The following is a 12479-nucleotide window of genomic DNA, read 5'->3' as shown; positions in this document are numbered from 1 at the left end:
GGAGCGTGTTGCTGATCACATCACCTCCAAATTGTCCGAGATCGAGAATATGTGGGATTCCACACCCACATCCCCTAAATGTGCCTTCATGGCACGGCGCTATATACACGGGGAACTTTACCTATCTTACCTGGCTAAGAAGAAACTGCCTGTTAAAAGATGCTCTGAAAGCAATGGTTAACGGTGAAGATATCAAATAGAGTATATTAAATTAAGGGTTCGGGAGTAAAACACGGTAAGTGACATTTTGGTCATTATTGCGTTTCTTAAGCAGAAAGGCTATTACAAGCTACACTGTATATATATTGTTTTCGTGTTATGTTTACCAATTTCAGAAGCGTTCAGCGAGTCCATGCAAATTGTATGACATGGCAATTACGTGCGAAAATTGAAGGTTGGCTCTTTTTACTTTGTAACTCAACCAAAATGTCACTTACCGTGTTTTACTCCAGAACTCTTCAAATTAAATGGATCCTACGCTATGAAAGGTAAAGCGCAAGATCGAAAAACCTGGAAGTTACAGTGAAAAAACTTTCTGTTAAGGCAGAGAATGATAATGTATCACATCAGACACTTGTTAATTAAATGTATTCATACAATACAACACGTATTAACAAACAATGCATATTGTGAGAATTAGCTCAGATATTCAGCTTAGCAGGAGCGCCAGATCTCCCATTCGGTATTCACAGCAAGGCATAAATACTTAACACGTTATAAAAGCAGATCAATGATGCACATATTGTGGCGTACAACTGTCGATCATGGCGAGGGTTCCATTAGTATTGTTGGTTGCTCGTCGCTCATATATAAATTCTAGAATTCGTCCAGGGTGTCCTTGTATGATATATCTGAGCAGATTCGCATGAACTATGCTTTAAATGGCGAAGAAGAAAATCATTTATAATGTAAAAAGAGACTGGTGGTATCCATTTGTCACATCGAAAGAAATTCCTGTTGTAACTTCGGAATAGCGTAGGGAAGACGGATGTGAAACTCGGTGAAGTCCCAATTCAGGAACCGATTACGTAGAATATTTGAAGTGGAATGTCCCCAATTCAGGAACCGCTGCCTCGGGAGGGAAGTAAGAGAGGTAAGAACCGATTTTTTATAGGTTTTTACCGTTACTGCACGTTACCCTGAAATACTGCGTATATGTATCCATTTTCAGAAAAAAGTACTGTACTTTACGGGAAGTTCCTTCTTTCCTCTAATATATTTTGAGTATATTGCAGATCTTTTGCTTGTAGGTTAGGTTATGTTACACAAAATGTCAACTATTTCAAACGCCAATTCATCCTCCCCGACGTCCTGAGTTGGGAAGACTTTTCACTGAAATATCCAACTTGTTTAGACCCGTTCCCATTGTTTCCATTGAAATGTCCATAGTTCCTGAGGTGGGAAGTCCTGAATCGTAAAACTCAGTATGTGTAATGCACGCCTAAGCCATTGAATGTCAGATGAGCGACGGTTGGTGCAGCAGAGTAGGCGACACCTAGGAGTGCGGCAGGCGCAGCAACGGCAGTCTTCACAACAGGAGCGTGGTAAGTGGTAACTGGTGCGTGGACGGCGGTAACTGCCGGTGCAGAATGGAGGACGACTGGTGCGTGGTACATCGCCGCATAGGCAGGAGTGTAGAGAAAAGCGTCGTTGTTGACCTTCGTGACGGACTTGTGGACGCTGGAGAAGGGAGAGACGACCGATTTGGAGTAGTGGGATACGGCGGAATTCCCTCCGAGACCTCTGATGGTGCTCTCGTGAGTGGCTCCTACGTGGTGGTCCAAGATGGCCGCTGGTGCTACATAAGAAATAACGCCCCCTTGGACAGCAACCAACAGAGTGGCAAGCACGGCAATCTGAAATGATCATGGAAATGATAACACCAAGAATATCTCTTCAGAAACAACAGCCTGGTACTATATAAGACACATAGATAAGATGTGACGAACAGCATATGTATGCATATTACGTTTCAGACTTAATTATCAAAGCTCTCAATGCTTCTTTGTAAATCAGACACCTCAACTTATCTGATATACCGAATTATCCCAGCATACATACATCAAATATAGAATTAGTTTTTCTCTTACTTGATTTTGTAATTTTATAACGCTTTTCTTCCACTCTTGGCTAATCGCGACGACGAGGTTGAGAGATTGTATGATGAAATTGATAAAGAGACGCTCACAAAGAACATTCACGTCCAGGCCGGGATTCGAACCTGGAGTCGTAGTGCGCTGTGTGAACCACTTCGCCCCGTAGGTCAGCCACATTTTTCTCTATATAAGATCAGCTATGATTCGTGTTATCTTAATATCCGTCCACATGGATGCAACAAACTCACAAACATCTCAGTAAGTCTGGTCAAACCTTTCTAACCATGAACCACTCATTTCAACCAGTCTTGTAGTTTCCAAGATCGAGATGTAGCTCTTGCCATATTGTTTAACTTAGACTATAGAAACAATGATATATTTGAACTCCAACTTAGATTCTCATAGATCTTCTTAACCTATCTAGTTTATGCCATAGAGGAAATGACAAACTAGCTGGCAAGTGAAAATTTGCAGTGATTCATTGACATATGGATAGAAGAACAGACACACTTTGGGAAAGAAAAAGTGATCGGAGCGTGATGCTAATCACATAACATCACAAGACTAAGAATATGTTTGAGGCCCTACAGAGGTTTAACCATAACATTCCATCTGAGGATGGCGGTGAGGGTAAATTTTTATCCAAATTTATATTTGTTAAAATTTTAAGGGATGTTGAAATGTTCGGGAGTGTTAGGGGTTTGTGGATAAATCACTGGGGTCCTACCTACACATTCCCCTATTTGCCTTCACAGTAAGGGGTAGTTTACCCCTTTTCACCTTGCTGCGGATTTACTTGTCACAAACATGTGTTACACTCAAGAGGTTGTGTATTCGATTTCTGGTGTGTACATATTTCAGAATGTCGTTTCCTTGCGCCCCACCACCATACCCACAACAATGGTGCAACGCGTGAGTCTGTTTCTGTGAGAATTAGTCAGTGCACTTTGTCGATTTGATTCCTATGGACACTGTTTATATAACACCTATGATTTTCTTATATTCATTGCCTAAGAACTGTCTATATAACATCGACGACCTTCTTATGTTCATTACCTAATACAGTACAGTAAACACAGGGAATTACATCCCCTCATAGATTAGTAGACAAAACTCTGTTGAAATATAATTGATTGATTGATTGAGTTGGTGTTTTAAGTCAACGTTATGCACAGTTAGGCTAATCGGGACTGGATCTACAGTTTAAAGTAGGGTGGATAAAAATAGTGATAGAAGAAGTTTGGATAAAAGAAGAAATGCCCAGAGACTGGACAATAGGAATAATATGCCCGATACATAAGAAAGGGGATAAAGCTAAGTGTGAAAACTACCGCGGAATAACACTACTGGATGGAACTTATAAATTATTTGGTAAAATTTTAGCAACACGATTGGAAGATTGGATGGAAAGAATCATGGGAGATTACCAAGCAGGATTTAGAAAAAATCGCTCCACGATGGACCAGATAGTTTTACTGCGCCAAGTGCTGGAGAAGTTCTATGAGTATAACAAAGAACTTCACCAACTGTATGTCGATTTTAAAACAAGCATACGATAGCCTGGAAAGAAATAAGATCTACAGTAGAATGAAAGAGTTTGGAATCCCAAGGAAACTGATAAGACTGACAAAAATGACAATGAAAACAACGGAATGTAAAGTCAGAGTTGAACAGGAAATGACAAACATATTTAAAGTAGAGAAAGGACTGAGATAGGGAGATTTACTTTCTACAATACTATTTAATTTAGCATTGAAAAAAAGTAATCCGACTACCAATCAACCCTGGAGGAACAATATTAAATAGACTAACACAAATAGTAGCATATGCAGATGATGTAGCTTTAATAGCAAGGAATAAGCAAGCTATGGAAGAGAGTTATCAACTATTAGAAGAGAAAGCGCAAGAACTAGGACTGGAAGTGAACAGAAATAAAACCAAATATATGAAGATGGGAGATCCAGATAGAGGCAGAAGAGAACCTTACATAAGGATAAATGGAAAAGAATATGAAAGGGTGGAACCCTTTAAATATTTGGGCTCAATAATAACAGCAGATAACAAGACAGCTACAGAAATACAGGAAAGGATAACAAGTGGAAACCGATGCTATTTTTCTTTGCAAATGTGTTTAAATCTAAGAACGTTAGTAGGAACACAAAAATTAAGATATATACAACAATATTAAGACCCATAGTAATGTATGGTTCAGAAAGTTGGGTGATGTCGGTAAGAGAGGAATATTGGTTGTTAAGGTGGGAAAGGAAAATACTGAGAAGGATATTTGGAGCGGTAAGAGATAAAGAGGGATGGAGAATGAGAACAAATATGGAAGTACAGGAATTGTTTAACTAGCCAGATATTGTAGTGAAGATCAAACAGGGTAGAATACGATGGGCTGGGCATGTTCAGAGGATGGAAGAAGCACGGGTTGTCAAGAAAATATTCAATGGAAACCCGGAAGGGAGCAGGAGAAGAGGTAGGCCCAGGAAAAGATGGATAGAGGACGTGGAAGAGGACCTAAGAAGATTAGGAGTTAAAAGATGGAGAAGAAAAGCAGAGGATCGAGATGAATGGAGAGAGGTAGTCAGGAAGGCCAACGACCTACATGGACTGTAGCGCCGACCAGTAAGTAAGTAAGTAAGGATAAAAGTAATGATTTTTATTTAAAAACTCTTTTTTTAAGATATTTTTTTTATATAAATCTGATATTTTTTTAGGAAAAAAACACGCTTAAGATTCCTGGTATGGTTTTCGGCACCATACATATAGACAATCTTTTTATAGAAAGCCTTTTTCTAGTAAACGGCCCTGTAAAATATTTGAACAGTTTGATTAAAGGAAACTTAAAAATATATGTAAATATATATATTTTTCTCTTTCTGATACTGTATATATGAACCTACTACGGATATGTTTGCGAGTGTGTAAATGAAACTATAATAATTTCAGTAACTTTTCTTCCAGTGAAAATAAAACATTCTGGATGTAGTCTATAATTGTGACTTAAAATATTTTTTTTAGTCTCTGTAGCTGAATTTTGGTAATTTTTGTAATGATAGTTTCTAAAATATTAGCTGCCATGTTTATTTACAGTTTAATGATAATGACACTATTTAACATGATTAGTATTTTTTATATTTTTCTACATGAAATATTTCCTATTTTAGCCTGTAAAAATTATTGAATTTTAAATCATGAGAAATTTAAGTATGTCGAGAGTTTACATATTACATTTTCTTTCGTATGAACCTCACCCCATCAGAACATATACACAGATGGGCAAAATTAAGAAAATAAACACATAATGTCGTTTGCAGAATGAATCACCGACCCAAACGTGCAAAGATTATGCGCCAATGAGAACACCGATTGACGGATGTGCATACGTAGGCGAATGGGACGGTAGTGGCGGCGCTGCGGTCGCGTAGGCATAAATAGCGCTGCAGGCCCACCCACCGCGCACTCCCAGCCTCGGGCATGTAGAGACAGGATGACTCAGACTTCGTCGCCCGGAACGGGGGCCGCAGTGAGAGTCCGTCGTGGAGTGAAGCTCCAGAAGGATATTGTTCGCCAACACCGTATGGTTTTCAACGATACGATGAGACACCATTCTGCACGGACAAATACGTTCGACCAATTTTCGTCCGAACCTCTCACTGTGAACGTTACGGTGCCAAGATACGAAAGGTTACCTCTACACCACCAACATTCGTCGCGCTGGATAACCAACTCAAGGTTACCTGCAAGAACTTTCATTGCTTGATTTGGTTTATGATGGGGATGAGTGATGAAATGATAAAATTGTTGAATGGACATTCACAAACAACCAAGCCCGAGCGGGATTCGAACCCGGAACCCTTGGTGTCGGAGCGCGATGTGCTAACCATTCGGCCACAGGGTCCGGCTCAAGAACGTTCATGACTTTCAAAAGGTTTGGCAGTATCTTCGAGGCCTGGATAAGAATCCCTTATACATGGCCGCAGGATCCGCTGTAAAAATAAAAAAGACTACCGTAAGGTGGTAATTCGACATGTCCCTTTGGCTTATACAGAGGAACCACTTAATAATGCCATACAGTACCTCGTCTTTTACGTGGAAAATGTTCGTCGTCTTCAAGAAAGACAAACTACTATTTTCGCAGATGCTTCGTCAGTTCCCGAATCCAAGGTAACCAAACTTCCATTAGTCTTCGTTACACTTCGACGGGCAGAACTCGACTCCGAAACGGCACGACCGTCATCGGATATATTCAACCTCGTCTACATCTATGACTTTAAATTCAGAGTGGAAAAACTCAGACCACGCTCGGCCACGGTCAGCGTTTTTGTCAAATTATGCCCATTATGCTCCGCGACATATTTGATTACAGAATGCACACAGCGCACACCAGACATACCAGCAAAGTGTGTAAACTGTTCAGGAGTACACACATCCAATTATGAGGGATGTCCTGTGTACCAAGTCTACTACAAGCTTCCCGTGGTAAGGGCCCAACGAAGTCAACCCGGGACACCAACAAGGAGAAGAAGAAAATATCCAAACCTCAGGATAACACCGTCCCCATTCAACCAGCTAAGGGCTTCAACGCAGAGCACCATTCAACCACGGGAGCCAGAAGATAGACCAACGCCTTCTCCCAGCCAATCACCGGACTCCACATCGAGACTGCAATCCCAGGGAGCCGACAATCTGGAGGTACTACGTCGGCTGTTAAACATGCTGCTGAACCCAGCTTTACTTCAGCCACTAAGCGTGTTGGTAGAAGAACTACAGGCCATCCGCCGCGCTGAATACTCAGATGTCAGACAAATCCTCCAGGAACTGTTACCTGTCATCTGAATTGGTTTTATGTTTCTTGTTTGTGTTCGTTTTTCTGCCGTCTTGGGAACAACACAGATTTTTCCTTCCTGCGACAGTTGCGGGGGGTATAATAAAATTATGTAATGATACAGAAAATCATGTACTTATTTATAATAATGAATAAAGAGATTTCAGTAAAATAATAAAGGAACTGATACCCACACCGCGTATTGTGTCCGAACAGTTCAGCGTGTACGTATCGTGTGTTGCGACAGTCTTGATGAGTTGATACGCAGTGTGGTTCAATGGGTACCCACGTACGCCTAGACGACGGATTACGATGGAGAATAGTGGGCAGATTGGAGGCAGGTCAGGCTCAAGCGCAGGTGTCCCGAGAGCTCAATGTGACCCCCAGCGTCATCTGTAATTTATGGAGACAGTTCCAGGAGCGGGGATCCATAACCAGAAGTCCTGGACAAGGGCGTGCACGGGCCACAACAGCCAACAAGGACCGTTATGTGACACTGACAGCGCGGCGCAACAGAAGAGCCACAGCTACACAGCTCTCTCGTGACCTCTCTGTGGCCACCGGAACCGTTGTTTCCCGACGAACCGTGTCTCGAAGGTTTCATGAGGGGTACTGTACGCCAGACGATTCGCCATGTGTGTCCCGTTCACCCTAGCCCACTTGAGAGCCTGCCTTGAGTGGTGCCGGGAACATCAGTCCTAGACCCAAGACCATTGGGGCCATGTTCTGTTCAGTGACGAGTCCATGTTCAGTTTGGACAGTGATTCCCGACGCATCTTCATATGGAGAGAACGTGGTACCCGATACCAGCCCTCAAACATCGTTGAAAGGGACCACTATGGCGGCGGTGGTGTTATGGTGTGGGCCAGTATCATATTGGATGGTTGCACACCGCTCCATGTGTTTGATGGAGGCACCCTGAGTAGTCACAGGTATAGGGTGGAAATCATGGAGCCCTATGTGCGCCTTTTCAAGGGTGCTGTTGGTCCACAATTCATCTTCATGGATGACAATGCCCGTCAATATAGGGCGCATCTAGTGGATGAATATCTGGAAACCGATGATATCCGGCGTGTGGTTTGGCCAGCCATGTCCCCTGACATTGGGCCGATAGAGCATGCCTTGGATTCTCTTGGCAGGGCATTGCGCGTCGTCAACCACATCCCCGAACCAACCAAGGAGCTAATGAACGCCTTGGTGCAGTATGCTACTGCCACAGGGTATCCTCAACGGTCTCGTGACCAGCAAGGGACATCGTTGTGCGACCTGTGAGGAGTGACCACACACCCTACTAGTGTGCTACAACCTTTACATTTGGACACTTATGGTGTGATGCTCAGTGTAGACGTCCATGCCGCGTACCTGCATTGTCATATGGTGGTGTAGGTTCTTGTATACTTATGTGTATTCATGCCGAATGTTGTTGCATTCCCTCTGCTACTTCTGTGTTCATTCTCTTAATTTTGTCCACGAGTGTATTTTGTTTCCTTTTATTTTCCTTTCTTAGAGCTTAATAAACACCATTCTATGATTACGAGATTAATGTACTGTCACTAAAGTGATTCTAATATCTGTAAAATTTATTTAAAATGATTTAAATCAGTGTTTTGTTTGTAAAAAAAACACTCGATTTAAATTTTTATTTAAATCAACCTGATTTAAATCAATCCACCTTCGTTTAAAGTGTGATACCAACCACTATGTGCCTCCAACGGGTATCGAATCCGGGACCCCTTGATTACAAGGCGACGACGCTACCACTACGCCATTGGGAAGCCCAAGTTTGATAAAATATAAGAAAAATATAGAAACTATGTTAAACTCTTGAATGATGTTATTCCAAAATTCTGGTTATATATTGATCGCGGTTGGTGTGTCTGTGTGTACTTTAGCCTTGATCCCCTAAAAGTTACATGTAGTCGGCATAGAGGACATTACTATTTATATGGCATGATCAGTCTTTACAAAATACTGAAATTTGTATATACCTCCGGTGAAATTCAATCTTGTATCTGAGCTACAGTAACGGAGACGTGGGATACTATTCACGACTCAGTTAGCTTGAAGGAATGAGATTCAACATGCTTCTAGTAACAGAAGAGAAGAGTATTGGGGAAGCTCCACCATTCCCTCAGAAGAAGCCTTCTCTTTCCAGAGACTCTCCTTGGGGAAGCAAATGGGATGACATCTTATTTGGGTTCTCTTGCGCTCTAAAAGCTGGTGAATCCTCGCAGGAAGACTGAGCTGAGATAGAGCAGAGAGAGGTCAGGAGGTTAAAGGGGACGGGTCATCTCGCCATTACTCAAGTGCGTTTATCCCATTCGGATGCTGAATCGATATGGCAGCCCTAAGGGAGGGATGGGTGGTGAACCACAGTCCGGTGGATCAGATGGAAATCGTTCTTTGAAGTGGCCTCGAAGGCAGAAATATAATGGAATGCATTTGTGACCGATGTCTGCCTGCCACGATATTCCGTTTACAATGATCAGGCTGGACAAGAGTAAACCGCGCTTTGGTCCACCTGATACCTCTTTCACGTTTCGAGCTCCTGCGTAGAGCTTTACAGAATGGAAATGTAGCCACTAGGATGTGCAGAAAATGGGGTCAAAAACCAAGGTGCGTACTGAAATGAATATATTTAGTCTGCCTTATGCAATGTTTACGGATCATGAATATATTACTTTAATTAATGTGTATCAATTGTGTAGGCCTGTCACTGACGTTGAATATCATCTAATTCTTCTTCAAACAAATCAGAGGAAGACCAACTTTTACAAATGAATACAAGAAATGAGGCCGAAAGAAAAGGATGCAAGAAAAGTATAAAATACAACAAAGAGTGAATGATGAAAATGGGAAGGAAAAACGAAGATAGGGAAACTGGTAGAGCGGAAAAAATAAGAGAGAAACTTGGACAAATATAAAAGCAAGAAAGAAATATAAAGACGGAGTAGCATGGACGTCCGGAAGGGGAGCAAGCGGACCACGGTCCCCTCCTGGAAAATGATAGAATGGTTTTTGAAGGAGAAACGCTATTGGGGAGGAAAATATGCCTAGTTTGCTCCCTCCTGGGAAAAAAAAATCTTGCTCTCCCCTCCCTGGAAAAAAATCCTGCAGGCGTCCATGTGAGTGATAAAGGAATGCGAAACTGTAGAAAGAAGAACGAGAATGGGACAAAATTAAAGGGGGACAATTATTTAATTTCACAAACAACACGTACAATGTAGAAATAACACATTTGGATATTGAAATCCATGTACGTTTTACAAAATCATGCAAACCGTAAATACATGTTCACAATTCGGATTCCGAATAAAAATTCTGTCTTGTGAGCACCAACCACGCAAGTCAAATCAACTTTTCAGTTTTGTTACGGTAGTTTTAACATCTGCTAAATTAATTGTGTTGGTCGATTTAATTCAAAACCATTACCAAATCAGTCCCAGGGGAACTAAGAAGCGTGAAATTCCTTCTCTGCGCAAACTAAAAGCAAAAAGTTCATTTTAATGCTGGAACAAATCCAAATGGAATGTGTGACTTTCTGCAGTATCACAAAAAATCTATTGACGTCCTCAGGAACCATAGGTTAAAATTTGGGGGGGGTCATTGTAATTATTGTTCATAGCAGGCCGTGTGGGTCAACATAGACTCCCTTCCCCCACTGAATATATAATAACGGTTGTAAAGTTACTAAGAAACATAATGAAAGTTTTTGCCATGTAGCAAGTTTCACATTAAGTAGGGGTGGGTACTTTTTCGGTGGCTGATATTGATAATTCATAGCTCCATGCTGAGGTGCGGGATACACAATAAAATATTTCGTATATTTGAAGCTTTTCACTCTATTAAAATTGTACTCAAAGACAAAAATGGTAATGGAGGGAATTTTAGAAGGTGGGATAACAAAATTAATTGATTCCTTAAAAGTGAAATTTTGTTATCTGTGAAATGATATTGTCTAATCTTCCCTATTGATGCATTTTCAGTGCATCACACGGAACACCATCCTTAAAAGTGCCCTTTTATGCATTTCTGTGTGTATTTGAGACACCAAAAAGTGCATAATTTGCAGTTTATGCACCTTAATATGTTATTGGAATCAACACGTATCTCTCAATTGACACGTTTTGGGTTCTGTGTGTAGTTCTCCTTTGGAAATAAATCAACATTCGACTTATCTTACACCTTACGATGCAGGAAACGGAATGCAAGTTGTTTGCCACCTAAAAAACTGCACAGTAATACTATTAGTCTTAATAATATATTTTCATATGCCTAGGGCCAATCAGCAACACCTGTCCCCCATCTGAGGATAAATTTATTATGCTTAACATGCTCAAGCCCGACCCTGTGGCCGAGTGGTTAGCACATCGCGCTACGACGCCAAGAGTCCCGAGTTCGAATCCCGGTCGGGCTTGGTTGTTTGTGAATGTCCATTCATCAATTTCATCATTTCATCACTCATCCCCATCTTCGCAAATTAGCCAAGAGGCACAAAACGCGAAGTAAAATAAACTAAATCAAATCAAATCAAATTAACATGCTCAACGGTGCTTAACATGCATGTTAAAAATCTCTAAATGGTCGAACCCCTGTCTGCACTTTTGAATAGGCACTCCCGTCTATTGCTCGGTGGCTCGGCGCATTAAGTGGTCAACTTTCTACCTCGTTCCAATACTAGACATGGGTATTCTTTGCGAGTGTATCTTCATAAATTTCATCACTTGTCTCGATTGTCGTGGTTTGCCAAAAGTGGCAGAAATGAGACATGAAATAAAGAATCAGCATCTTGAAGCTGTAACTTTTGCTTGTAGATTAAAACACAATTTTGCCACAAATAATGACCTAGAATATTGTGGGAGTCCTCGCACAGTTTGTGTCCCATGTTTCTTTTAGCCACTTATAGATATGGAAGAAGACTGCTTGAATGAGGAGCATGCAGTATTTAGCGAGAAACCTTACCGAAAACTACAGCAGCATTAGTGGGTACCTAGGAACAACACTGGAAGGTAAAGGCGGCCGGAGCGTGGTGCTTATCACATCACGATCGAGAATATGAAGGCCCTACCCCCACATCCCCTAAATTTGACTTCATGGTACGGTGTTATCTCCACGGGTAAGTTTACCTGTTTTACCTTTATCTATAGCAGCCCCGTATCTAACAAGAACTCGAATCCAGGCGAAATTGTCCATTTAAAAGTTCGAATAAACTATAGCTACCTCGCAATCAATATATGAGGGGTGTAAGGAGTGAATCTTTCTAGACACACCGCAAATGTCAACCTCTTTTTCACGTAGTACGCCATGGTCTGCATTTTTCAGACTAACGAGGCTCAAGTGCCTGTATCTGCAACCATTTTAATCCTCTGTAGCGCTAATGTTGTGTCATCCCTATATGTTTGTGGTTGTGCCTTCATCCTATTCATCTCATCACCATTCATCGCGTTTAGCCAAAAGTGGCAGAAAAGCGAAGTAAAATTAAATCAATCAATCTAGCAATCAATATGACCTACCTTGAAACCCATCGTTGACAGTCGCTGCGGTAGTGTCAA

General features: G+C 41.4%; 1 protein-coding gene across 1 annotated transcript; it reads right to left on the bottom strand.

Annotated features, from left to right (window-relative positions):
* Positions 1 to 698: 698 nt before the first annotated feature.
* LOC145984233 (cuticle protein 76-like) lies at positions 699 to 12479 on the bottom strand. Its single transcript, XM_083117811.1, has 2 exons — positions 12441 to 12479; positions 699 to 1856 (listed from the first exon to the last, which is right to left on the bottom strand). The coding sequence occupies exons 1-2, from the start codon at positions 12450 to 12452 to the stop codon at positions 1422 to 1424; spliced, it is 447 nt and encodes a 148-aa protein (XP_082973937.1). The 5' UTR covers positions 12453 to 12479; the 3' UTR covers positions 699 to 1421.

The sequence above is a fragment of the Lepisma saccharinum genome, chromosome 1 (genome assembly GCF_977018435.1).
Source record: "Lepisma saccharinum chromosome 1, izLepSacc3.1, whole genome shotgun sequence".
Classification (NCBI taxonomy): Eukaryota; Metazoa; Arthropoda; class Insecta; order Zygentoma; family Lepismatidae; genus Lepisma; species Lepisma saccharinum.
The sequence above is the reverse complement of the archived record's forward strand: the minus strand, read 5'-3'. Positions and strand labels throughout refer to the sequence as shown.